The following is a 26,062-nucleotide window of genomic DNA, read 5'->3' as shown; positions in this document are numbered from 1 at the left end:
CGTATGGAATAAATTAAGTCAGACCCAGAAAGACAAATATTGGGACTGCAGTGGTGACCGAGTCAGTAAAGTGCTTATTGCACAAGTGTGAGGACCCAAGTTCGATTCCCAGCACTCCTATACAGAAGCTGGATATCGCTGTCAGCACTGGGGAGACCAAGATAGAAGGATCCTGGGACTTGCTGGCCAGCCAGTCTGTTCAACTTGGGGAGCTTTAGGTTCAGTGAGAGACTGTCTCAGAAGATGAACAAGGAGGAGAGTGATTGAGAAAAACACCAGACACTGAACTCAGACCTCTGTGCACATATACACACACATGTTCACCCACGCGTGCACGTGCACACACAATACACACACACACGGAGAGAGAGATCACATGCTTTTTCTCATTTGTGCATCCTAGGTTTTGAAAGATAATGTATGTACAGATGACCTGAAAGTGGAATTATCCAGGGAATCAAGGGGACCAATGAGACTCTAGAAGGGAAGAGGAGAGCCGGGAATGGAGAATCGGAGGGTTCTGCTCAAAGGCCCTCATATTCAGTGTAACAAACAAAAAATTAAAATAAAAAAGGCCCTATCCTTACTCTCCAGGCACCTGTATTTCAAAGCCTCCTAAATGCCCATGCAATACTCATGGTCTGTGCTCAGGTCTTTGCAGTGAAGGGTACGAGAATGTCATTCTGCAGGGCTTATGCCCAAAGCCCTGTTTGCATCTAGGCTATCTTTGCCAGCCCTAGCTGACAGAGTGAATGAACCTGCCATTCCTGTTTCCTCCTCTGTCACCTGGTAATCGTAAGGTTGCCTGCTCTCCATGTCCAGCATGGCTGTCAGTGATGCCCACTTGCGGTGGGTCATCATGCTCTAATCTAGCTTAGGGAAGAGTGTTCTGAGCAGCTGCCTCACGGAAGAACTCTGAGGAAACCTTTACTCATCCTGGCCTGGCTTGACTCTAGGCTCCAGGCTTCAGGAGCACTCAGAGGTTATCTTATCTCAGCTCCCTGGCCTCTGGTTCTCCTAAGGTCCACTGACCTCGGCATGGCCTCTGGACCATCACACAAATGACTAGCAGCACTCCTCTACTGTGAGGGCCAGCAGAGTCAGGTCTCCTCCACTGTGAGGGCCAGCAGAGTCAGGTCTCCTCCACTGTGAGGGCCAGCAGAGACAGCCAGGTCTCCTCCACTGTGAGGGCCAGCTGAGTCAGGTCTCCTCCACTGTGAGGGCCAGCAGAGACAGCCAGGTCTCCTCCACTGTGAGGGCCAGCAGAGAAAGCCAGGTCTCCTCCACTGTGAGGGCCAGCAGAGACAGTCAGGTCTCCATCCTTGTGAGGGACAGCACAGTCATGTTTCCACCCCTGTGAGGGCCGGCATAGCCAGCCAGATCTCCAACATGAAGGCCAGAACCTGCTGACTGTAGTCACTTATGACATGTTAGGTTCTCTGAGCAGCCCTTGGTTTTTACTGATCAGGTCAGCCTAGGAGATGGACTGACTAGAACCTTACTTTTCCCATGAGGAGGTGGAGGCTCCAAATGGTTCAGAACGCTTTCCCTGAGGGGCATGGCGGAGGATAGTCAGGCAATGATTCTTACCCACAATGCTCAGCGGCTTGGCACTAGTGATGACGTTTCCACTGGCTAAGACTTCCCGCAAAGACTTGAAAATCCAAAAGAGAGCATGGTGGGTGTCACTTTTATTTTATTTTTGGATTAAAAATGCCTTTTGCATATTTATTTGTTCTTCAGCTGGTTCATAACATTTGTGTTTTAAAATCTTTTCCTAGTTTTCTGAGATTTTAATATAATTACATTCCCCCTTCCTTTTCCTCCCTCCAACCCCTTTCACGTCCTTCTTTGTTCTCTTTCAAGTTTTTGACCTATTTTGCTTTTTTTTGCCATTAAACATATGTATGTATATTCTTAAATACATACATGCAACCTTCTCAGTCTGTGAATGTCATGTGTGTGTATCTGTTCTCAGGGCTAAGCTTCGGTACTGGATCACCACTTCCTATGTTCTTCTCCAGGAAAGGATATTTCTCCTGCTCTGAGCATCCCATAGCTGTCTATAGTTCTTCATAATAGTTGGATTTTGTTTTTGAAACAGTGTCTTTCTTTGAAGCTCAAGCCAGTCTGGGACTCATTATGTGGCTTGGAACTCATAGCAATCCTCCTGCCTCAGCTCAGGTCATAGCTTATGCCACCATGTCCAACTAGTTTTTAAAACAGACTTCCAGAACTGTTGCCTAGACTCAGCACTGTGCAAACACTTCACAGACATTAGCCTATTCAACCCCTTTCTTAAGCCCATTCTGTGGGTCTGGAAGTTTCCACAGAGAAGCCACCCTCCCCCCCATACACACAAAAACACACAGAGGCAGGAGGGAAAGGCAGGTTAGTACCTGCTCTCAATGTTACAATTGCACATAGTGGATGGCCTCTTTTACATACTGTGGCTTTATAATGTTTTGGCCAATTGGGCCAGCAGGATGGCTTGCCGTGCAAGCCTGGTAACCTGAATTTAATCCCAACAACCCGTGTAAAGGGAGAAGGGAGAACTGACTCTACAAAGTGGTCCCCTGACCTTCACATGCCTGCCGTGGCACACATGACCACACATGTATGCAAACACACATACACAGAAATAATAAAACAAAAAAAATCAGTCAATAATCAATCCAAAGGAGCCTTTTTAACTGGGGAAGACCGTTCTGCAGGATCATTGCAGGGATTCCCAGATTAGTCCGGGGCAACAGGAGAAGGGACTATGCTCTGTTCTAATGGCCTATGTGTGTCTCAAGGATGGGCCATGAGGATTCTGCTACTCTAGGGGGAAACCAAGAAGGCCAGAAAGACCTGGGTATTTGGGTGTGGGAAGACCAGGAACATCTGGATCAGGCTGATGGGACAGCCCAGCCTGAGAAGGGGCTGTGAAGAAGAGGTGATCTGGTGGCTCAGAAAGAGGGTGCACCAGGATCCAGGGAAAGGACAGAACCTTTACCAAAATTGGGTATATTTTTACCACAGTGTATCAGTGGTACAAGCAGGTGGGCTAATCAATCCTGAAGCAGAAAAAGGGATCTAGAAATTCTGGTCTGACTTTATCCTAGTCCAGCAAAGGAAGTATTTATGAGTCTCCTTTGATTCCGATGAGGAAGGGGGTTCCTTATGTTTGGAGGGGGCTACTGGGGTGTCATTGCTTGCTTTTTGTCGCCTTGATGAAACACTGACAAAAGCAACATGGAGAGGAAAGGGTTTAATTGGCTTATCCTTCCAGGTCACAGCCACCACGAAGGGAAGTCAGGGCAAGAACCCAAGGCACAAGCCTGGAAGTGGGAGCTGATGCAGAGGCCATGGAGGGTGCTGATTGTTGACTCGCTCCCCTGCTTGCTTGCAGCCAGCTTTCCTATCCAACCCAGGATGAGCTGCTCAGGAGTGACACGCCCTATGGTGGTTTGGACTCTCCCACAGATATGCCCATGGGCCAGTCTGATGGAAGCCATTTCCGAGTTGAGATTCACTCTTCCTAGTCTCCACTTTCCAGACAGGCACTCTCCCATTAAGCCTTCTCCCCAGCCTGCTTTTCAATATTTTATTTTGAGGTAGGGTCTCACTGAGTTACCAAGGCAGGCCTTGAATTTGCAATCCTTCTGTCTCAGCCTTCCAAGGAACAAGAATAACAGGTTTGTGCCACTATGCTGGCTAGAAGAGGGGATCACCATAGTGAGCCGATTCCCAGAACAGAACGGGGCAGGGGGATTTCTTCACCCTGGCTAGTTTCCAGAGTCCCAGCCCTTAAGCAGAGTTCATCATGGCCTCTTCTCATTTTGTAACTCACTCCTACTCAGTGCTAGGCTCTCCCTGGGACCTTTTCTGAACTAGGTAGATCCTAAGTCTATGTTCCAAAGTCCTGCCTATGAAGATGCCTTCAAGGACATTCTCTACCCTGAGAAAGTGTGGTCAAAGCCAGCACCTCACACTCCTTGTTCACATGCCTTTACCTGGCTCCTGTCACCCAGCAACTGTGGTCAAGGTTCAGCCATGTTGTGAATTTGTTTCATTACTACATTCCATTTTTTTACTGATCAACAATATTCTTTTGTATGTAGAGGTTACCTCTGTTTATCCATTCCTTAGGTGATGGGCATTTGGTCCATTTCCCTTTTTTTGGCTACTGTGAACAATGCAGCCATGGACGTCCATGTGTACTCTAGGCGTTCATTTTTCTTGGGTCTATATCTGGGAGTGAAACTGACCATCATACCTGTGATCTCAGCACTAAGGAGGCTGAGGCAGGAGGATTGTCATGAATTTGAGGCCAGTCATTCTGACTCACCCGAGCTACAGTGTGAGACTGAATCTGTCTAAAAAAGTAAATTAAAGATAAAAAAAGGATCAAAAAATGTCTTTTTCACTTGTCTCTGCGGTACAGGCAACACCAGGCACCTTGGCTTGGTGAGGGCTGGTACCACTCACAACCAGCCGTGCCTGAAGCTCTGAGAGCGGAATGGTAAGGTTTCGGAAGGGGGACCATGCTGGTGGCCCAATATGAATGCAAGCCTTTGAGAGAAATCCAGGCCTTTAAGTTCCGAAGCCCCCAAGTATCCCGCTGTGCTAATGGCAGCAACAGCATAAAATGAGATGATGTACTCCCCCCCACACACCCACTTCCGCCCAATCAAACACTTGGCTTTCCCTGCGGCCAGCTTCTAACGTAGTTATTCTCAGGGTAATTCATATCCTTCTTTGTGGGGCACAAGTGTAGAATCTGTCTGAGTGGTTGTCTGACCAGAGAGCCCTGAGCCACTGCCAAGAGGCACCCTCAAGGCTTGCAGGAAGGTCACATGACACAGCTAGAGGCAAATGAGTCTTACGTCCTCAACGGATAAACACATCAACTGCTTGACATGTCCTATGACCGTGGCCCTGAGACTGATGTTATGATCGTGTAGTCTTCAACTTTAAAATTCTAGATATTTTTGTCTTACACTTGTGGGTACAGGGCCATTTTTCTGAGAGTCCATTAACATTCTCCGAAACTGAGTTGTGTGAACTCTCGCGTGAAATCCTGAGAGGAGTGACGTTTTATGCCTAGACATGAGAACCGGAGAGAATGTGCTCAGCTTCCTGCGCGGTTTCCTGTTGTCTCTGGGCAGTGTTCACAGACATTGGGCATGCTGCCCTTTCTCTTTGCATCCTTCCTTACTCTCAAACCAGCTGATCTCCATGCAAACCTGCAAAGCCATTAGATAAAGAAATCATACAAAGATGGAAAACTGTACAAGACAGGTGCAGTGATTCATTCTCTTAACCTCAGCATGTGGGGGGCTGAGGCAGGAGGATTGCCATGAGCTCAAGACTAGTCTGGGCTCCAGAAGGAATTCAAGGCCAGCTTGGGTTACATGTTGAGACTTTGTATGAAACAATGAGAGAGAGAGACAGAGACAGAGACACACACACACAGAGAGGGAGATAGAGAGAAGACAAATACACACAGAGACAGACAGACAGACACATACACAGACTTATCATATGCTGGTATTGTTTGTCCTGTGTTACATTTTTTTTTTGTTTGTTTTTGTTTTTGTTTTTCGAGACAGGGTTTCTCTGTGGTTTTGGAGCCTGTCCTGGAACTAGCTCTTGTAGACCAGGCTGGTCTCGAACTTCCAGAGATTCGCCTGCCTCTGCCTCCCAAGTGCTGGGATTAAAGGCGTGTGCCACCACCGCCTGGCCTCATTTTTTTTTTTTTGTCAGTAATCCCTGAACTTCAACCTTCCCTTGCCGCACATGCTCACTGAAAGCTTGCCAGCATCCCTTTCTTTACGTAGAGTAAGTTGTCTGTCTTGACTTCCCCAGCTGTTTTCTAACTTAGCTACCAAAGAAATTTCCTCAGCTCTCTCTCTCTCTCCAGGAAGCAGAGACCATCACAAACATCATGGGATGTGATGTTCAATTCGTGAATGAACTCCAATTTGTGATGTTCTCCTATTGTGTTGCTTTGAGCTCAGATTGTGTTGTCTTGACTCTTGCAGGTGCTGATTCTGGTTTCGGTCATGCCTTGGCCAAGCACCTGGACAAGCTGGGCTTCAGAGTGTTTGCCGGAGTGCTAGACGCGAAAGGCTCGGGAGCGGAGGAATTGAGAAAAACTTGCTCTGAGCGCCTCTTGGTGCTCCAGATGGATGTCACCAAGCTCGAGCAGATAAAAGATGCTCACAGCAAAGTCACAGAGAAGACCAAAGACAAAGGTACTGACTTCCTCGATTCCTCCTCACCCTACTCACCAATGCCCATCTCTTGTCACCACCTCTGATGACCGTGGCTGCTGATCCAGGACCCTTGTGGTGGACCCGTGCCATGTGCCAGAGCCTCTTAGACACAAAGATGTCAGGAGTGACTCCGATACAGATTCTCTCTTCATAGAATGTGCAGAATTCATGTGTGGGAGTGTGTACGCACGCATGTGCATGCGTGCATGCGTGTGTGCATGGCGGGGGGTGGGGGCAGAAGACAACCTTGGCTATTGTTTCGGATGTACCACCCATCTTGTCTTTTGAGGCAGAGTTTCTCGGTAGTCTGGAGCTCAGCAGTTAGGCAAAGTTGGCTGGCTCACCAGTGGACCCGAAGGATCCACCTGTCTCTGCCTCCCCACTGCTGGGATTACAAGTGCCTGTTACTGTGACAGGTTTTTAAGATGTGAATTTTGGGGCATTGAACTTCTGCCCTCTTTGCTTGCTAAGCAAGCACTTTACCAACTGAGCTATGCCCCACTCCCTCCTTCAGTGTTCAATATCATCTCCCTCCCGTGTCTTCTTGGTCCCTCTGGTTGCTCTCCTACCCTGGGCTCTTTGCTTTTTTCCAGAAAAATCAGCATGAATTGGTCTTCCCCAGCTTGACAAACAGCCGCAGGACCGTGTGCCTCCTGGAGGCTCTGCCTTTTCTCTCTTTCATTTGCGGCCAAGTCTCCGTTTGGTTTCATGGCTTCATGCCTGATCACATGAATGGTGGCTCTCACTACACCTCCTTACCTGCTCTGGCCAGAGTTACCACTATCTTTTTGAAGACCAAAGGCCTTATCTTCTCTGTTCTAAGGGGACATTCTCTGCTCAGATTTGGGTTTCCCAGCCTTCCCTTTGCTCTCCTGTTGTTTGCTGGTTGTTTTCTCTGCTTTCTTGATATATCTCTTCCTCTATCCCTCTATTAAATACGAATCTTCCTATTTGGATCCACCTGTGGCTTTCCACTCCCCACTCCTGGGTTCAACCACTCCATTCTTATGTCCAGGGCTCTCTGTCCTCTGTATATTGGGGGGGGGGACTAAAAAATACCCATGTTTGTCCCCAGGGTGGGGTACATACCCTGTGGAACCCAATGTGAGGTGAACGTGAGAGCCCCCTCACTGATGAACTGATTCAGAAATGTAAGATGGTGGCGTCGGGGCATTAAACATATATGAGTCCCTTCTGAACTCCCAATCCCATGGCTTGGGGCTGTCTGAGTGCCTCCGGCCCAAAGTTCAATTGCTGCAGCTTGCTCAAGGAGAGACTCAGAAACCAACAATGAGAGAGAGGGAGGGAGGAAGAAAGGGAGGAAGAGAGAGAGAATTTGTGCATGTTTGTGTGAGCATGCACACGCTAGAGGTCCATGTCAGGTGTCTTCTCTTCATCTTGTGTTTTAGACATGGAGTTTGCTATTTTGGCAAGTCCCTGGGATCCACCTCTCTCCCCACCCTACTCCCTGGTGCTGGCGTTACACACAGCTTTGTGTGGGGGCTGGAGGTCCATTTGCTTCTGCGCTGTGCATCTTACCCAACACGCCATCTCCCAGCCCCTTCAGCAGTTTTTACTTTTGAAAGCTCCCTAGGTGATGTTAATGTTTGGTCAGGGTTGGAAAAGTAATTTCCACTAATGCCTTCCAAAGCTATGCAGCCCACCTGGCTGTGCCTCCTCACATCTAGCCCCAAGCACACAGAATGATCTCCCTAGTATTTCCACAACCTCACTGTCTTCAGAGTTGACCTTGTTATCTTTTCCCTAATGCCAGCTTGAAAATCGACTTGCTTGCCTGCACACCCAATCAATGATTGGAGTCAGTGGCCTGGTGGGCCACTGATCTCTCTGCCCTATTGACCTGGAGTTCTGCCAGTTCCGCCCCCTAGATATTTGTCATCCAGCCTCTTCTCAACACCTCCAAAAAGTAGTGGTTCATTGTAGGCCTTCACCAGGTTCTGTGTGGGTACCCCAATGGTTTTGCTGTTTCCTGTGTGGGTACCCCAATGGCCTTCCTATTTCCTGTGTGGGTACCCTAGTGACCCCTCTCTAGGTACTCCAATGGCCTCCCTACTTCCTCTGTGGTACCCTAATGGCCTCCCTACTTCCTGTGTAGGTACCCTAGTGACCCCGCTCTAGGTATCCCATTGGCCTCCCTGCTGCTTGTCCAGGTACCTGCATGGCCTCCTTGTTGGGTACCCCGGTGGTCTCCTTCCACCTGTACTTCTCCATCACTCTCCGACGGAGCTTAATCTTCATGACGCACATCTCTTCCAGTGCCACCTGTTCTCTAGAGCCGTTGGAATGTGGACTCTCTGGGGCAAGGAACTCCGGTTGTGATTTGCTTTGCACGCAGCTCATTGTCTGGCCCCATGCTTCCCCTTCTGCCCACGCACAATCCAAACATCTTAACACAGGTTGAAGTCTCATGGGAGACTTCAATGGCCTTGCAAACCATTTCTTTGCGGGACAGTCCACTTGGTACCCTCTGGGACGTTCTAGAACAGAGTGGCGTTCTCCACTGCTGCAGTACAGCTTCTACCTCCTTGGCTTTTCCATCTCTTCTTCCTCTTCCTATGACTATTGTCTCTGCCAGCAAAGTCTCTCCACTCCCTACTCCCATAGGGACCGCTCGCCCATGCCATTCCTTCCTAACTTCCTGGTGAGCTGAGCTGTGCTACTTCCTTTCCCAGGCTCTCCATGATGCCTTGCTCACTACTGTAAGGCCTGCTCCTCTCCCACTCCTTATCAGTTTCTGTGAGAATAAGACCCATGGGCATCTCAGACTCACTCAGAGGAAGTGACTCAATTCAACCTAGTGCAAATGTGCTGACCATGAAGAAAGAGCCTGTTTGCTTATAGGCCTAGCGGTTCCAGACATAACTGGATCCAGGCACTCCGTAAGGCCACCGGGGTTTGGTTTCTGCTTTCGAGTTCTGTTTCACCAGGGTTAGCCTTCACCGGTTGGAGAATGTATGTGGAAGCCTTGGACACTCCAGCTTTCTTCTTGCTCACAGCTGACTTTCACAGAACAAAGGACCCGTCTTGTTTTGTAGCTGAAGGACGATTATAGAAAAGAAAATAGAAGAGTCTGGAACAAGGCAAGCCAGACTCAGTAAAGGCCCCCGTGTCTCCCAGCTCAACATTTAGAACATTAAGTACTTACTCATAAATGGGATACGAAGAGAGAAAGGAAGATTGTTAGTTATTGGGAATTATTTCTCAGCAAGATTAGCATGGCACCATCATTTTCTTTTATTTTTAAAAAAGACTGTGAGGGGGGATGGAGAGATGGCTCAGTGGTTAAGAGCACTGACTGCTCTTCTAGAGGTCCTGAGTTCAATTCCCAGCAACCTCATAGTGGCTCATAGCCATCTATAATGAGACCTGGTGCCCCCTTCTGGCATGTGGGCACACATGGAAGGAATGCTGTACACATAATAAATAAATCAAAAAAGACTGTGTGTATGAGAGACACACACACAGACACAGAGAGAGAAACAGAGAGACAGAGACAGAGGCAGAGAGAGAGAAAGAGAGAGAGAGAGACAGAGGCAGAGAGAGCAACTGTGAATCCTGATCTGGGTTCTCAGAACCCAATTCTAGTCCTATGCAAGTGTAAGCTCTCTTAACCCCTGTGTTATCCCTCCAGCCCCCAAGTTAGCCTTTTCTAGAGATTTCCTAGCCTTATCTTTGACCATCCAATAGGACTGTACTCATCACTCAAGAGTTTGACTTAATAATGTCTTATGACACTGGATGCAGAATCCTTTTGTGAGGTTCAGGAGGGCACCACTGAGTATCTGTAGTGAAGCAGTGATGAGTTCTAGACACAGAAATGCCATGGTGGTACCCAGGCATGAAGGGATGTGGGAACTCGATTTTTATGGCATGAACTCCTGTCATTCTGCAGTTAGCATCGAGAAAGACAGCTATCCCCTGGGCCAGAATGGGTGGCCCACCAGCCTGCTCACTCCAGGTCTCTCTAACTTCAGTCTTCTTAAAGAGAATCTGGAGCCACAGGATTACCAAGAAAAAATCATTTAGAATCTGAGGCTAAAGCAGCAGGTCTCCCGGAGGACTCGTGATTACATCATACTCCTGAAAAGCAGATTGTTGATTTAGTGTTAGCATATCGATCATTGCTAGCTGATGTTAATTATTACCAAGCCGTTACTGGGTCTCACAAGCGTGATGGGTTTATTGGCCAGTTAGGGTTCTATGGTAGTTAACCAGTACCAGAATATGGTTAGGTGTTAGCAGTAAGTTCTGTTGATGGCACAATAGTCCACATAGCCCACAGTCATTTATTACACATTTTATGAAGATCTAGAAGACAGATCCTCCAGACACGAAGAGGTTACATCATCCTCTGCCACGTGCTCTGGTTGGCCCATTGGCCCACGAACCGAGAAAATGGTCTTTATACTTTGAAGTGCTTAAATCGGAACAATTTTTTTTTACATGAAACTTACATGTCATTCAGATGTCAAGGTTCATAAATAGGAGTTTATATGAACACAGCCTCCCCCATTTGCATGCATCTCTGTATTCCTTTGTGCCCTAGTGGAAGAGGTGAAGTTAGCAGGCCTGCAGGAGTAAGTATTTGGCCTTTGTAATCTGCATGTTGTCATTGCAGCAAACACCAGGGAGGATCAGTTTAAATAAGAAAGATTTCTAGGGTTTATGGTTTCACTGCTTCTGGACCATGGTGAGGCTGGGCATCCCGGTGGGGAGCCTGAAGTGGGCCAAAGCTGCTCACATTATCATTATGGTGGACAGGGAGAAAGGGAAAGAGAGAGAGAGAGAGAGAGAGAGAGAGAGAGAGAGAGAGAGAGAGAGAGAGAGAGGGAAAGAGAGAGAGAGAGGGAAAGAGAGAGAGAGAGAGAGAGAGAGAGAGAGAGAGAGAGAGAGAGAGAGAGAGAGAGAGAGAGAGAATCCACTTCTTCCAACAAGGCCCTACCTTCCACAGTTTCTACCAAGTCCATATGGCTATGAACCCTTTGGTTGATTTTAGTTGATTAAGCCAGACCCTTCTCATGATCCAGACACTGTACCGGGGAACCACGAGTCCACTGGGGGTGGAGGGTCATCCATATCTAAACCATAGAGCTTTTTACAGAAGGAGGTGGATGATACCTGTTCTAGAACATGTTCAGGCCTTATGTTGACTAGTCCACGGTGCACATCAGGCAGAGTGGTTACGCAAGAGACATCCTCTGCACTCATCCCCAACTTAGCAGCTGCTGCCCTCTCTGCGTGGTAAACTTCCTCCCGGTTAAATGCTCACCCAGTGCCTGTGAATTCAGATCACAAACTCTGGCTCACAAGAAATGTAGTTTTACTTTCTGGGATACAACTTGGTTTGGGCTTAGAACCGTCTTTCAGCGATGAGGTAAAGAGATGCCAGGATTTTGAGCCTGCTCTCATTTCTCTCTGGGCAGTATCGATATTGCTGGGGACGGAGCATCTGATGGTCTTGGTGGTCAGTGTTTCATGTCGGTCCTTGCTAAAGTGCACAGGGCTGGATCAGGTCCTCATGTATAGCTTGGCGGCTTCCCCTTTGCCTCTGCCACCAGATAGAAGCTGATGGGGCTGCGCCGCCCGTACCACAGTGCTGACTTCGACTATGCCTCAACTTAGCTTACAGTTATTGTAATCATTCTTTCCCTTTCTCTCAGGGGTGGATCCCAAGAACCTCAGCAAGGTTTAAATGCTACTCATCCCCACTCTCTTTCCCATCCCCACAGGCTGATCTAGTAGGCTGGGGGCGAGAGAGCGTAGCTTGAGCCTTGGGGTTATCTGAAGAGACAGTATCCTAACGTACCAGGAGGGTTCAACAGCACTGCTGGAGGCAGAGGTTTTCCGAGGATGGTCCAGAACTCCAGCATCAGAATCCCGTGAGACTGAGCAGAAAAAGATGCTCAGACCCTACCTCATGTGCACTCAGGATTTCTGGTGGTGGGACCAGGAGTATGTCTGAACCGGCTGTGCTGAGAATCTGATGCTCCTCAAGGAGACACATTATCTGGACCAGGAAGTAGGGCACATGATGTTAGGGACATCGCAGTCACCCCTACTGCTGGTACTTCCCTTCTTGTTCCTAGGTTTTTAGTTTAGAGAGGGGGAGGACTGCCAAGTGTCTCATTCTGCAATGTGTTAACAGAGTCTTTCCGTACTCCTGGGAGGAGGAAGCAGACTTTGAAACTTTAGGCCAGGGGTTCTTAATGTTCCTGATACTGTGACTCTTTGATGCAGTTCCTCATGCTGTGGCAACCCCAGCCATAACAGTAACTTTGCTACTGTTATGACTCTGTTACAAATCCTGTTATGAATAATGTAAATAGTTGATATGCAGGGTATCTAAGAGAAAATGCCCATGGGGGGGCGCGACCCACAGGTTGAGAACCATTGCTTTAAGACCAGGTATACTTCAATACTGGGAATTCACCTCTTGTTGTGCCAGTTGTTTCCATAAATGGTGAATATCCAACTTCCTGGATGTAGGAAAGGGCTACCAGGCAAAAGAGGAACAGAGCTGGCAGGACATCCCGGTGTGCCTGCAGCCCAGCCTAAAGATCTGAGTTCAGTCCTTATGATCCACGTGGTGATAGGCGAGAACCAACCCCTACAAGTTGTCTTCTGACCTCTACATCCACATCCTAGCGAGCGTGGAACCGCCCCCAAGAAACTTTAAGAGGAGAGGATCTCCAAAAGCATTGTTTAAGAGCATACACATTCCGCCCCTCACAGTGCCCCATCACGGGGAGGTTTGGGAATATGGGAAGAGACCAAGGTTAGGAAGTGTGTCATCTGACTGGAGCCTCCATTTCAAAGGGGTTTGGTGGTTCCAGAACTTGTTGTGTGGAACTTCCCACTTGCTCCAGCCTCTCCTGTCCTCACAGCTGTTTGCTTTTGTTCCCAGGCCTGTGGGCTGTGGTCAACAACGCTGGGATCTTCCAGTATCCAATAGATGCGGAGATCATCCCCATGGCCCAGTACAGAAAGTGCATGGCCGTGAACTTCTTTGGAGCCGTGGAGGTCACCAAGGTGTTCCTGCCTCTCCTCAGGAGATCCAAGGGGAGGCTGGTGAACATATGTAGCATGGGAGGTGAGTCAGCCTGGTGGCATGTGGTCACGTGGTGCCTGTCACCCGATGTGGAGCTTTTCACTCTTTGTAAGCTACACAAGAGAGCAAGGGCTCACAAAAGCCGGCTGGGTCACAATGAGTCAGTCTGTGTCTTCACGGTTGACCTTTCTTTCCTTTCAAATTCTCTCATGCGAAAGCACTTTTCGACTTTCTGCTAATTACTATGTTCGTTGCTGGGGATTTGGAGACTCTTAGGTGTCTTCATACTGTGACTGCTGACACGTAAGCATTGCGGGACAGCACAGCTCATGGGGTCCAGGTGACTGCTGCCTCGGGAAGCTTGTCTTCGGCCTTCTCTGAACACAGCTCACTGCTATTTCCTGTAAGCTGAAAAAGAGAGGAGGTCTGCTTTGTGTGCACCTGGGGCTCCCTGGGTCCATCCCCTGGGGTTGGCCCTGATGCTGTCCTCACCTTTGTGGGTTGGGTGCAGGGTGTTTCAACAACCTGGTGGTCTCCTATTCCCTCAACAACGGCCTCTGCCTGGGTTGCCACTCCTCGCCTTCTCCCATAGATATTTGCACACAGGAGTTCCGTAGGCCTTCCTCAGCTATGGGAGACTGTCTGGAGTCTTTCTCAGGTTTCCTCATGGACGTCAAACGGGTCTGGGCTCTGGACACTCAGCTCCTGCCTTCTAATCTCCCTATTAGATTAGTTGGTTCTAGGTAAAGTTTGTAAAAATGGACGGTCCAACTAGGTTTCTGGTATTTGCGTGCGCACATGTGTTGCAATGTGAACAATTCTAGAATTTCTTTTTGGTGGGGGAAAGGTATTTATTTATTTTTATTTCCTAGACCCTTGTTGCTGTTTATCACATTCCTTTCCTGGCTTTAATTCAGTCACTTCCTTAAAATTAACTGCTGTGTGCCTTTGATTGGAGTCTTTGATTGGCTCGAGGTATAAGCAAGGGAAAGAGAGAAGGCTGAAAGGATTATGGGGGAAGAAAAAAACCCGATTCATGATTAGGAGCAATTATTGTTTACCTTCTGTGAGAAAACCGGATTTATTTCCAGATGTTTGCTACTTCTCACACACTAATGAATCTAAAGGAATCCCGCTTGTAACATCTTTGTATGGTGTGTGTGCGCATTCATGCCTATGTGCATATACTTGCACATGTGTGATGGAGGCTGGAGGCGGTTTCTACCTTAGCTTTTAACAGTATCTTTCACTGACCCTGGAGCTAACTGACTTAGCTGGACTGGCCGGTCAGCAAACTTTAAGGATCTTTTCGTCTCTGCCTTCCTAGCACGGAGGGATTTGACATCATTATCATCATCCCTCCTCTCTTTTTTTTTTTTTTAAATGGAAGGGACTGGGTTTGAACCTGGGTCCTCATGCCTGCACAGTAAGCATTTTATCAGCTAAGCCATTTCCCCGGGCCCCAACCAACACGCACTGCTTTACCTTTGTCTTTGTTCTGAACTTGGCCTTTATGCCTTCACACTCTTTGGAAACCTCCCCTCTCCTACTGACATGGTAGCCTCTGGTGCCTTTGGCAGGGCCTCTCACGGTCCTCGACTCATCCATTCTGTAAATGTTTACTGAAGTGATTGATGGTTGCCTTTTCCTGGCTCCTTGACCAGGCTGCCATTCTCTTTGTTGTCTTTGTTCTTACTTTGGGCCATCCCTTCATTGGTGACGGTTTACTTCAGTGGTCTCTAACACAGAGTGTGGGCTGCACACCTGGTATCTAGCAGGAAATAGCATCAATGAAGAGGTGAACCCATGCAGTTGGGCCTTGCAGTGCCTGCCTGTAACCCCAGTACCAGGGAGGCAGAGGCAGGAGGATGGTGAGTTCTCATTGAACTTACTCACCTCTGTAGTCAGCTTGGTACCATGATGGTTCAAAATCAAAATAAGGTCTTCGGGAGGTGGGCTCAGTCTAGAAAATGTTTGTCTCATAGTCATGAAGTCCTGAGTTAGAGCCCTAGAGTCTATATAAAAAGCCAGGTGCAGTGATATTACCCTTCTCTCCTTCTGTATTAATTTGCTAAGGATGTGGAACAAAAGCATGGCTGAAGACCAAGGGTGGTAGCTTAGACATCGGTGTTTTTTTCTTACCATTCTGGAGACTGGAAGTCGAGATAAAGAGGTCCGTAATGTTGCTTTCTCATTGGGTCTGTCGTGTGGGCCTTCAAGGACCTTCTGTCGTCATGTGCTCATTTTATTTGTTCCTATCTGAGTGCCTGCAGTCCCAGGGTCTCCTCCTATGAGGATGCCATAGGAGTTAGGGGCCTATTTCAACCTAGAGGGTCACTGAAAATGCCCATGACACTGAGAGCGAGGGGTTCAACCCATGAAGTTTTCTGGAAAAGGGTTCAACATTCCAGCTTTAATGCATTGATGGAATTCAGCAGAAACCCAAAGATGAGTGTCTTAGAACATCATGGAGAATTTTGTGATGTAATAAGAATTACTTTGAGGAAAAAGAAAAGAGCTAGATTAGGGCAAAGGAAATAGCCTTGTCTGTAGAATCTGTGCTGTGTAAGTTTAGGGATCAGTTTGGATTCCTGAAACCAGTGTGAGAAGCTAGCTGTGGCAGCAATTTCCCATAATCCTACCACCAGGCAGACAGAATGGGCAGATACCTGAAGCTCATCTGCTGGCCAGACTAGATGAATGGGTGAGCTCCAGATTCAAGAAGACCTTGTCTCAAAAAATAAGGTGGAGAGAAACTGAGGGAGACCCCCCAGTGTCGACCTTTGGCTTCTACATGCATACACACATACACACACACATACACACTTGTGTGTAGTGTGGCCGTATTTCCATTCATGTGTTTAATTACCACATAATACATACATACACAACACACACACACACACAGAGAGAGAGAGAGAGAGAGAGAGAGAGAGAGAGAGAGAGAGAGAACACAATTAGGTTTACACAAGAATCAGGGAAGCTAAAGAACCTATGGAAGGTATAAAGGGATAACCCACGGGGCTAGGGAGATGGTTCAGTGGTTAGAGCACTTTCTGCTCTTGTACAAGACCAGAGTTTGTTTTCCAGATCCCACACAGTGAGTCACAGCCCTCTGTGACTCCAGCTCCAGGTGATCTAAGACACCCTTTGCCTACCTTTGCAGGCTTCTGTGTATACAGGGTGCAGAGAAATTTGCCCAGGCACAAACACATGGGCAAATAAATAAAAGATACATAAAAAGGTAACTCATAATCTACACACACACAGGAGTCACCATTTAGTGTGGTTAGCTTCTTGACGATGCAGCTCTGGCAAAACTGAGACAAAAGTGGCTTTGCTACTGGCTTCTTGTTTAGAAGCAGGTAGAAACAGGGAACTAGTTAATAGTGTCTGCTCTGGACAGGAATCCTGGCTATCTGGACCTATCAGACTGGAGTCTGAAATCTCTAAAGTCATTGCTACTGGCTTCTTGTTTAGAAGCAGGTAGAAACAGGGAACTAGTTAATAGTGTCTGCTCTGGACAGGAATCCTGGCTATCTGACCTATCAGACTGGAGTCTGAAATCTCTAAAGCCAGGAAGAGTTGAGCTGGAATGTAAAAGTCTTCTCAAATCGTTTGTGGCTACAGGGCTAATAACCCCAGCAACACCAGAGCTGCTGCCGGGGAGCGGCTGGTCTGATGAACAGACATTGAGGTAATTCGTTACAGCAGCAACAGGAAGCTAATATAACTGGTTTGACGTAGATAGCAGATCAAATGCCTCTAGGCTTGTCACAGTTTTATTATAAGAAAGGAACTTCTACATTTCCTATCAAAATGCTGGGCCGACTTCCCTCTCCAGTACTCCATTCAGGTTGCTAGTCAAAGCTCCCTGTTCCTCAAGCTGTCTGAGCAGGTGTCATGGATGGCATCTTCTGTTAGTTTTACCTCTCAGCTAGATAGCTAACAAGACGTTCTTTCTGCAGTAACAAATGTGGGTTTTGAGGTCTTGATTTAGCCCTTTCTTTGTGGGGAAATCTTTATTACCTGTGATTTATATTAATGCCCTGCCAATTCCAAATATTTTCCTTCCCTCCACATCTGAAGTTCAGTCCTCCCTCTTTTATGTAACCTGGGTATGCATGAAAATATCAGTTTATTCTTTAAACATTATTGAATCTCCTCATTTTTATTTTCAATCACATTTATTTTGTGTGTGTGTGTGGTCTGTGTGTAGAACATGTGTAATGGTAAACTTTCAGTCAAAAGACAACTTTGGAAATCAATTCTGTCCTTCTACCATGTGGGTCCCAGGGATTGAACTAAGGTCCCCAGGCTTGGGGGCAAGTGACATGATCTTTCCAACCCCACTACCCAATCTTTTCCCATTGCTGAATGAACGACTAGCTCTTTAATCATCCCACAAAGTCTAAGTCAACTTCTGAAAACATGTTTTACTGAACTTTTAGTTGGAAGATGGAGGTGAGGGTAACTCTCATACAAACACCCCTTAGTTCAAATCCCCTTCCGATACCCCACTATTTTCCAAGCATCCTCAGTTGCTGTCCCTTCATCTTTGGTCCACTTCCTTCTGTCTTCTCTGCCTTCCCAGTCGTGACTCTTCCCTCCTCTGCTTCCTATGCTCTCCTGTCCAGCACATTCCTTTCACATCCTCTGGATTTTTAGCTGTTCAGTGGTCTGAGGACCTTGGTAGGGTCTGCCTTTCTTGAGTCACGAGTAAGCAGAGGCAGAAGAGGAAAAACTAACGGTACATATTATTGGCGGTATTTATTTCCTGTCTGGAGCTCTTACAGATGGAAGAAGCAGTCAGCTTCTCTAACTTCCCGTCTTTCCTTTCTCCACTCACCCTTTTCTTCATCATTTTCTTCTCTAATTCCTTCCCTCTCCTTGGGTGCCCCGTTCTGCCCTAGGACCTTGATCCATGGATGGCTTTCTAGCAAATAATCAATCATTTTCTCTCTGTCAATAGCTGGAAGTTAGAAAGTTGGGGGGGGGGTACACTCTACTTCTTAGATGAGTGACACTCCTGGAATCCCCGAAGCCAGGCCTAGTTTTCTCCCGATAGAATAAAGGGAGTGGGAGGATGGAGTGCATAGCCATTCTGGGAACGCTTCCCTGTAGTAGCATAGCGCAAGTTTAGCGCTCCGACTCCAATCCCAGCAAGGCAGTTGGATAAATATTTAACCAAGTATTTAAAGAGTTGGGAAAGAGCGATCTAAAAGCTGTTCCTGGACAGTTTCCTTCTTAAGAAATCAAAGTAAATATTTGTATGCGGCCTCACCGTGTCCCTGAGTAAGAACAGCTGGAAGCAAGCTCTTCTTGAACGTGACTGGGCCCGCAAGGGTTTCGAGTCAGGCGGAATCTGAATCTTGATCTTCTGTTATCGGCTGGTGACATGGGGCAGGACACTCATTTGTCCGCCTCTGGTGTCAGCTGTCACATGGAGATGATGAAGAACCTGGACAGTCTCGGGGATGTTAGGACATGTGGGGAAGTTATTCTCTACCTCTGACTCCTTGACATTTGGAGCAGGAGGCTGTCCTGTACATTGCGGAGAGACTGGAAACACCCACGTCCTTGACTCCCTAGAAAGTAGCAGCACTGCCTCCTCTTGGTGACAAATCAAAGCCTCAGGTTCTGCCGCTTGTCCATGTGGTGGCCATGTGGCTCGAGGGAAAAACTGCTTTTCTTCGTATTGTCTTCTCTCTGTGGGGTGGGGAGGATTTGTGCCCTGTATTTCTTCTGAGCCAGGAATCGGGAAGACCTCTTGGTTGAAACATCACCCAAAGCAAGCACAGCAGTATGTGTGAATGCAGACCCTTCTCCTTCAGCACGAAGACAAATGTGCTCTGTAGGAGAAAATTAGATCTGGCTTTGGGGATTCCAGGGGTGTCACTCAACTAAGAAGTGGAGTATAAGGCTACAGAATCATATACCTTAAAATAACCACTCTAGTCAATTTTGTGTGATGCAATGTTAGTTTATGTTTTATTTTGCCCCAATAACAGTTTTTGGGGGGGTCTCACTCTCCTATTTTTGACTTACTAATTCTAGAGCGGGAGCTGAGAATTTGCAGCTCTGCGTTTCCCCGATGCTGCTTTTCACTGCTATTCATTCTTTTCGGAACAATGTTCCAGGCCTTGATTTTGGTGGGGTACCTAGAGGCTTGTCACAGTCCCAGAGACCTCCAAATGACAAGGAGACCATCAAATGCTGCTTGAAGTTTCTGTGAGCTTCCTTGGAGGAATGAGCAAGCCTGTTTCTCCTGAGCTCATGGGTGGGGTTTGGAGTTCAGCTTGAGAAAGCAGGCCAGAGGAGAGGACCTTGTTATCAGTGTCAGCTTCAGTCTGTCTCAGAAGCATCAGAAGCTGGGGGAGAGGCCTTGTGGTGTCCTCCTGAAATTAGGTCTGGGTAACCCTGGCTAGGAGAGGTACCAGCTTTTGTGACCTTGGAACCTTTTCCTTGGAGCCTCTGGGAAAGCCTGCTGTATTCTGCCCCCTGCTGTCTTGCCAGGGAATTTATTTGAAAAGTTTCATTTCTTCAATTTCCATGTAATCACACCTTAGCTTCAGGCCATAAAAAGAGGGCTCCTGGGTCTGGGGAGATGGCTCAGTAGTAAAAAGCTCCTTTTGCTCATGTGGAGGACCCAAGTTAGGTCCCCAGTACCCACATCAGGCAGCTCACAACTGCCTGTAACCCCAGCATCAGTGATCCTCTGGCTTCCATGGCGTACCTACTCATGTATGTGCACATGCTTGCACACAGACTCACATATGTAATTAAAAATAGAAAAATGAAATCTTTGGCAAGCAGTCTCTTTATATAGGGATTGATGATGGCGGTGTGTTCGAGGCTTTATGTATTCTCAAAGGACACTAAAACTGACCAGTAGGACCTTAGGTCACATTACCTACTTACCCAGGATAGCAGACAAGAGAAGCTTCCAGGTGATGGAGGTTGGCCAGCCAGGAGGCATGTTAGCAGATAGAAGCTACAATATGCAGTCTGGAATGAATACTTCCTGTGTTCAAATCCTAGCTCTACTTAAGACTGAAAAACAAAAAGCCAGTCCCAAGCAATGTGCCTTAGTCCTTACTTAGAATCCACATTGCCTCCTTGCGTAGGTGAAGTCAGTTCATGTGGAGGTCCAGGAAGCCCACTAGCAACAATGGTCTAGCCTACCACAGCGACCACAAGGTAGTGATGAGTTAGTGACTTATGAGTGCCTTAAAGAGTGGTCGTAGCACCAGGCTTCTCCCTAACCCCATAATGGCTCCCTCTATCATGATATCACTTTTATTGCTCCTTTTCTCTGTCCCTCCCCCAACTTGGCCATCTGGGCTACTCATGTTCCCATCCTCCACCCACTCCCTTCTACCCCCTCCCAGTTTACCCAGGAGATCTCAACTATTACTCCTTCCTGGGGTCCTCCATGAATGTCTCTCTTAGGGTCCTCCTTTTTACCTAGCTTTTCTGAGGCTGCAGATTGTAGCCTGGTTATCCTTAACTTTATGTCTAATATCCAGTATGAGTGAGTGAGTACATACTGTGTTTGTCTTTCTGGGTGGCGTTCCGGCATCTTTCTCCTTCAGCAGCTACTTGGTGTCTCTCTGACTCCGCCTACTCTGGGTCTGAGTTACCTCACTCGGGATGGTTTTTCCTAGTGCCATCCATTTGCATGGAAGTTTCAAGATGCCACTGTTTGTTGTTTGTTTGTTTGTTTGTTTGTTTTACCACTGAGTAGTACTCCATAGTGTAAATGTACATTCTCCTTATCCATTCTTTGGTTAAGGGGCATCTAGGTTGTTTCCAGTTCTGGCTATTACAAATAACGCTGCTATGAACATAGGCATTCATAAGGATGACCCTAGCTAAGGCCCTAGCAATAGTGGAGAGGATGTCTGCACTGGCCTTCCCCTGTAATCAGATTAGTGACCACCCTAACTGCCATCATAGAATCTACATCCTGTAACTGATGGAAGAAGATGCAGAGACCCACAGCCAAGCACTGGGCTGAGCTCCTGGAGCTCAGTTGAAGAGAGGGAGGAGAGATCAGATGAACAAGGGGAGGTCAAGATTATGATGGGGGAAAACCACAGGGATAGCTGACCCTAGCTAGTGGGAGCTCATAGACTCCAGACTGATACCTGGAGAGCCTGCATGGGACTGAACTAGACCACATGGGTGACAGTTATGTGGCTTGATCTGTTTGCCAGGGGTGGGTGGTGGCTGAGTGGGACCAGGACTTGTCCCGGTGCATCGGTGCATGATCTGGCCTTTTTTTTTTTTTTTTCCCATTCCCTATGATGGGATACCTTGCCCAGCCTGATTCAGTGGGGGAGGGGCTTCATTCTGCCTCAACTTGCTATCCCACTCCCCTTATCTCCTCTGAGAAGTGGATGGGAGTAGGATGAGGGGGGTAGGAGAAGGGGAGGGAGGGGGAACTGGGGTTAGAATGTAAAATGAAAAAAAAATTTAAATTAAAAAAATTAAAGAAGGAAACATAAAGCGATAAAAATCAAGGCATTTTTAAAAAGCCAACTAGCTGAATTTTCTCTTGTAATGCTTCATAGAAATGGTAGTAAACATTGTATATACCTAAAAAAATGAGTGGTCTTGTGATATACTTAGGTTCAGGCATGCATTATGGTCTCAAGTGCTCTTACTAAAAGCTTCAAGTATGAGGAAAGGTAGGATTTTCATAAAGGGGCTCAGAGCTAAAATGCTGTCCTCCCACGGTAAAGCCTGTCTGTCTAGAAGGAGAAGAGAGACTTTGGCCAGGAAAAGGAGTCAGTTGCAAAATACCAACAACGCTTGCAAAAGTCATGTTTGCTTGGTGAGGGTTGCAGAAGCATGGAAAATTCGTTAGAACCAGGGTACATAGAAAGATAAACCAGGGGACACAAGAGGTAAACCATGGGACACAGGAAGCTAAGCCAGGGGACACAGGAGTTCCTCGTGGAAAGTTGTGGGCATGCCCTGAAGCTTTGGGAAGAAGAAAATAGGCATTAAGCCTTTCCTGGATTTTGCTGAAACGTCCACAGGCTGTCATAGTGCTGTGGTTTCCTCTCTCTAAGAACTGTTTTTAAGAGTTGAGATGGATGTACACTGGACAGCTTACAGTCAAAGTGAGCAATCAGGTAACTTTAGACATGCTTACATCCCCAGGGCACTGGCACTACCACCAACCTGCTTAGAAGATTCTCTTTCTCTTGCTCCTCCTCATCTCTTGAATTCATCTACAGACTCGGTGGCTCGAACAGCAAAAATTTCTTTCTTTCAGTTCTGGGGGTTGACATCTGAAGTCAAGATGCTGGTAGGGTCAGGGGCTGATGAGAACTGTCTTCCAATTTGCAGATACTACCTTCTCACTGTGTTCTTGTATTATGGACACACACAAACACACACACACACACACACATGAGACAGACAGAGAGAAACAGAGACAGAGAATATAAAAGAAGAAGCTATTAGTGTCTCCTTTTAAAGGGCCACTGATTACACCATTGTTATGACTTAATCATGCTCCAAAATCCCTATCTCCCAACACAATCCTATTAGGGTCTAGTGTTGAAGGAGCTGTGGGCAGGCCTGCTTTTCATCCCACCCAGATCCCGCATGGCTAGCTTAGCCCCAGAATAATTACACAGAAATTGTATTCATTTAAACACTGCCTGGCCCGTTAGCTCTAGCCTCTTACTGGCTAACTCTCACATCTTGGTTAACCCATTTCTAATAATTTTTGTAGCACCATGAGGTGGTGGCTTACTGGGAAGATTCTAACCATTGTCCGTCTTGGGTAGGAGAAGCATGGCGACTGGCTCACTGCCTTTTTTTCTCCCAGCATTCTGTTTTGTCTTCCCCGCCTACCTATGTTCTGACCTATCAGGCCAAGCAGTTTTCTTTATTAATTAACCAATGAAAGCAACAGGTAGATAGAAGACACTCCTACAGTCTAGACTTTCAGTTAACGATTTTACTTTGGTTTTTAATTGTGAGCATGCTTGTGTCAGTGTGTAAGTATGTGAGCATGTGAGGATCATGCCCACAGAGGCCGGAAGAGGACATGGGATTCCCTGGAGCTGTAGTTACAGGTGGCAGAGGCGCTGGGGAATGAACTCAGACTCTAAGAGCACTATGTGCTCTTCACTGCTGAGCTATCTCTCCAGGCCAAGGATCAATATCTAAATTTTAGGGACTACAACTCAGTCGGTAGCTCTTTCATCTTGTGACCATGGACATGTTTTTCTCATTATAGATTAGTTTGAGTGTTTTAGAATTTTACATAACTGCAGTCATAACAAAGAGTACACACTCAATCTTGTTTGGCTTTCACTCACTGGAATTACGCGAGACCTCACTGCATATATACTAAGTTCATGGCTCTTAGTGGCTGAGTTTTATTGTTCTGGAAGGATGGATCATTTTAGCCATTCACCAAGCAGATTTTCTTTGGCTAGGGACACCCTTCACAATGCCAGAGGCTATGTTTTGGGTCCTATTTTCTCAGGGACCTCTTGGGACCTGCCTGTCTTCACTTCTCCAGTGCTATGGTGACAGACATGGACCACCCCACTTGGATTTTACATGTGTGCTGGGGATCTGAATTCAGGTCCCTATGTTTGCACGGTGAACACTTTACCAATTGAGCTGTCTCTCCAGTTACTGAAGGCTCATCCTGCTAGTCTGGAGCACACTTACGTAGTCACACCTGCAGAGCCCGTTATTCCCAACAGAGAACTCCCACTTTCTTGTCTCCTCTTAGTATCCCTTCTAAAGTCCCCTCCTCAGTTCGAGGCCAGCCTGGTCTACAAGAGCTAGTTCCAGGACAGGAACCAAAAGCTGCGGAGAAACCCTGTCTCAAAAATAAAAAATAATAATAATAATAAAATAATAAAGTCCCCTCCTCGTCTGTGACCTAACCCAGCTTCAGGTTCAGGTACTAAGGTAACTGGGATCTAGGCATGGCAGTGAACATGTGTTCCACCACAGACTAAGATATTCCTCATGCTCTTTACAGAAGTGGTCCATCGTTCACTATGGCCTGTGTGGCTCCTCGTTGCAACTGGTATTATGTCTAATTTATTGGATATTGCCAAGGTGGGCTGAAGGGTGGATCCCATCCAACTCCCCCAAAGTGGTACTGTTAAAGCTGGAGGCCATGAGCTAGGTAGCAGATGCTGTCGATCCCACATCTACCACGGTCCATTTAGAAACAAATACACCCATGCAATGGGAGTGACCAAGGATATGAGCTCTCTTGGATTCAGGAGAACCTCGTTTACCTTTGCCTGGCTTAGTCACTGTTGATATCAGTTCCTAGTATACAGTTAGGTACTTTAAATATTTGTTGGATGAATGACTGAAAATATCAAACCTAATTTTTTTTTTTTTTTGCTCCCATTCTTCCCACAGCTGAGGTTCCGATGAAATGGATGGCTGCTTACTGCTCCACGAAGGCAGCTTTGACCATGTTTTCATCAATCGCCAGACTGGAGCTTTCCAAGTGGGGAGTCAAAGTTGCTATCATCCAACCTGGAGGTTTCCAAACAAGTAGGTACCTGAGACCAAGAGCTCTGTGATGTTCACCATAAGGGGGACCCTGACATTCCTCTTGGTCAATTATGACATGCATCAGCCCCTCCAGGGTTGTCAGAGATGAACACAGCTAGGCATTAGTCATGACAACTTATTTCACTCAATAGGAACTAAGTTCTAAACTGACCGTGTAGATGTCATTTGGGTGTTTTAAATATTTTATTTATGTGTGTGCATGTCTGTCTGTTTGTGTGGACATACACATGTGTGCAGGTCCCTGGAGAGGCCTGAAGAGGATGTGGGATCCCTTGGAACTAAAGTTATAGGCCATTGTGAACCATCGCATGTAAATGCTGGGAGCTGAACTCTGACCCTTGGCAAGAGCAGGAAACAATCTTAACTGCTGAGTCATCTCTCCAGCCAACACTTGGCTATTTAAATGGAGCTGAGGGTGTGGGGAAAGCAAGGCTCAGTCAAGTCAGGAAATTACAAAAGTACAAAGGCTTGGCCAGTGTGGAGGGGGAGGATGTCATGTTAGGACTCCACCCCTCCACAGAAGCTGGGAGACTGGCCTGATGCTTCCAGAGGCTTCCTTGAAGGAGCAAGCTCTCAGGGCCTTGAGTTGCAGAGCATACATAAACATACAACTAAGCAAACTTTGGAGTAAATGCTCCAGTTAAGAGCGGCCGAGGGCCGCCATCAGGGGTGTGTTCGCTAGGAAAGCAGTGAGTTCTCTGGCAGTGAGCCTTCTCAAGAAGGTGTTTGGGAGGACTTACGTATTTCTAAAATAGGGCCTGATTCTGCTAATGCTGGGTTAGAGTACAGTCAGTCTCTTAGTGTAGGAGTTTGGAGAGAGTTACCCCATGCTCAGTTCCGTGAGCTTCATCTAACCTTTAAGAAGCAGGAGCCTTCTCTGGATGATTCTTTTCTGGGCTTCTTTCCTGGAAGTGAACGAGAGGGCTCAGAAGCTGTAAACAAACTAGAAGCCACATTGAGTACAAACCTAGCTCCTTGAACGCCTACTCTTGAATTTCCCCGAGTCCCCTTCTTCCGTGCCCAAGATTTATTTTCTCTGTGAGTGCACAGCAGCTCAGAAATGACCCCAATGGACTCTCCCTGATTTTCCTGAACCACCTTCACCCCATTTCCAACATGGTGTCCATCAGCTTCTTGCTGGGCTCGTTCATTT

The 26,062-nt window shown here is 47.1% G+C and overlaps 1 protein-coding gene across 1 annotated transcript in view; it reads left to right on the top strand.

The window, feature by feature from the left end:
- The window catches only part of Hsd17b2 (hydroxysteroid 17-beta dehydrogenase 2), a 49,407-nt gene that overhangs the window by 21,595 nt on the left and 1,750 nt on the right, over positions 1 to 26,062 (top strand). Inside the window, exons 2-4 of the mRNA XM_057754242.1 lie at positions 6,030 to 6,242; positions 13,189 to 13,374; positions 24,751 to 24,888. Coding sequence (XP_057610225.1) covers positions 6,030 to 6,242; positions 13,189 to 13,374; positions 24,751 to 24,888 — 537 coding nt within the window. The remainder of the gene's footprint in view (positions 1 to 6,029; positions 6,243 to 13,188; positions 13,375 to 24,750; positions 24,889 to 26,062) is intronic.

This window comes from Chionomys nivalis, chromosome 21, assembly GCF_950005125.1.
Source record: "Chionomys nivalis chromosome 21, mChiNiv1.1, whole genome shotgun sequence".
Taxonomy (NCBI): Eukaryota; Metazoa; Chordata; class Mammalia; order Rodentia; family Cricetidae; genus Chionomys; species Chionomys nivalis.
Note: the sequence above shows the minus strand (reverse complement) of the source record. Positions and strands in the feature narration are given on the sequence as shown.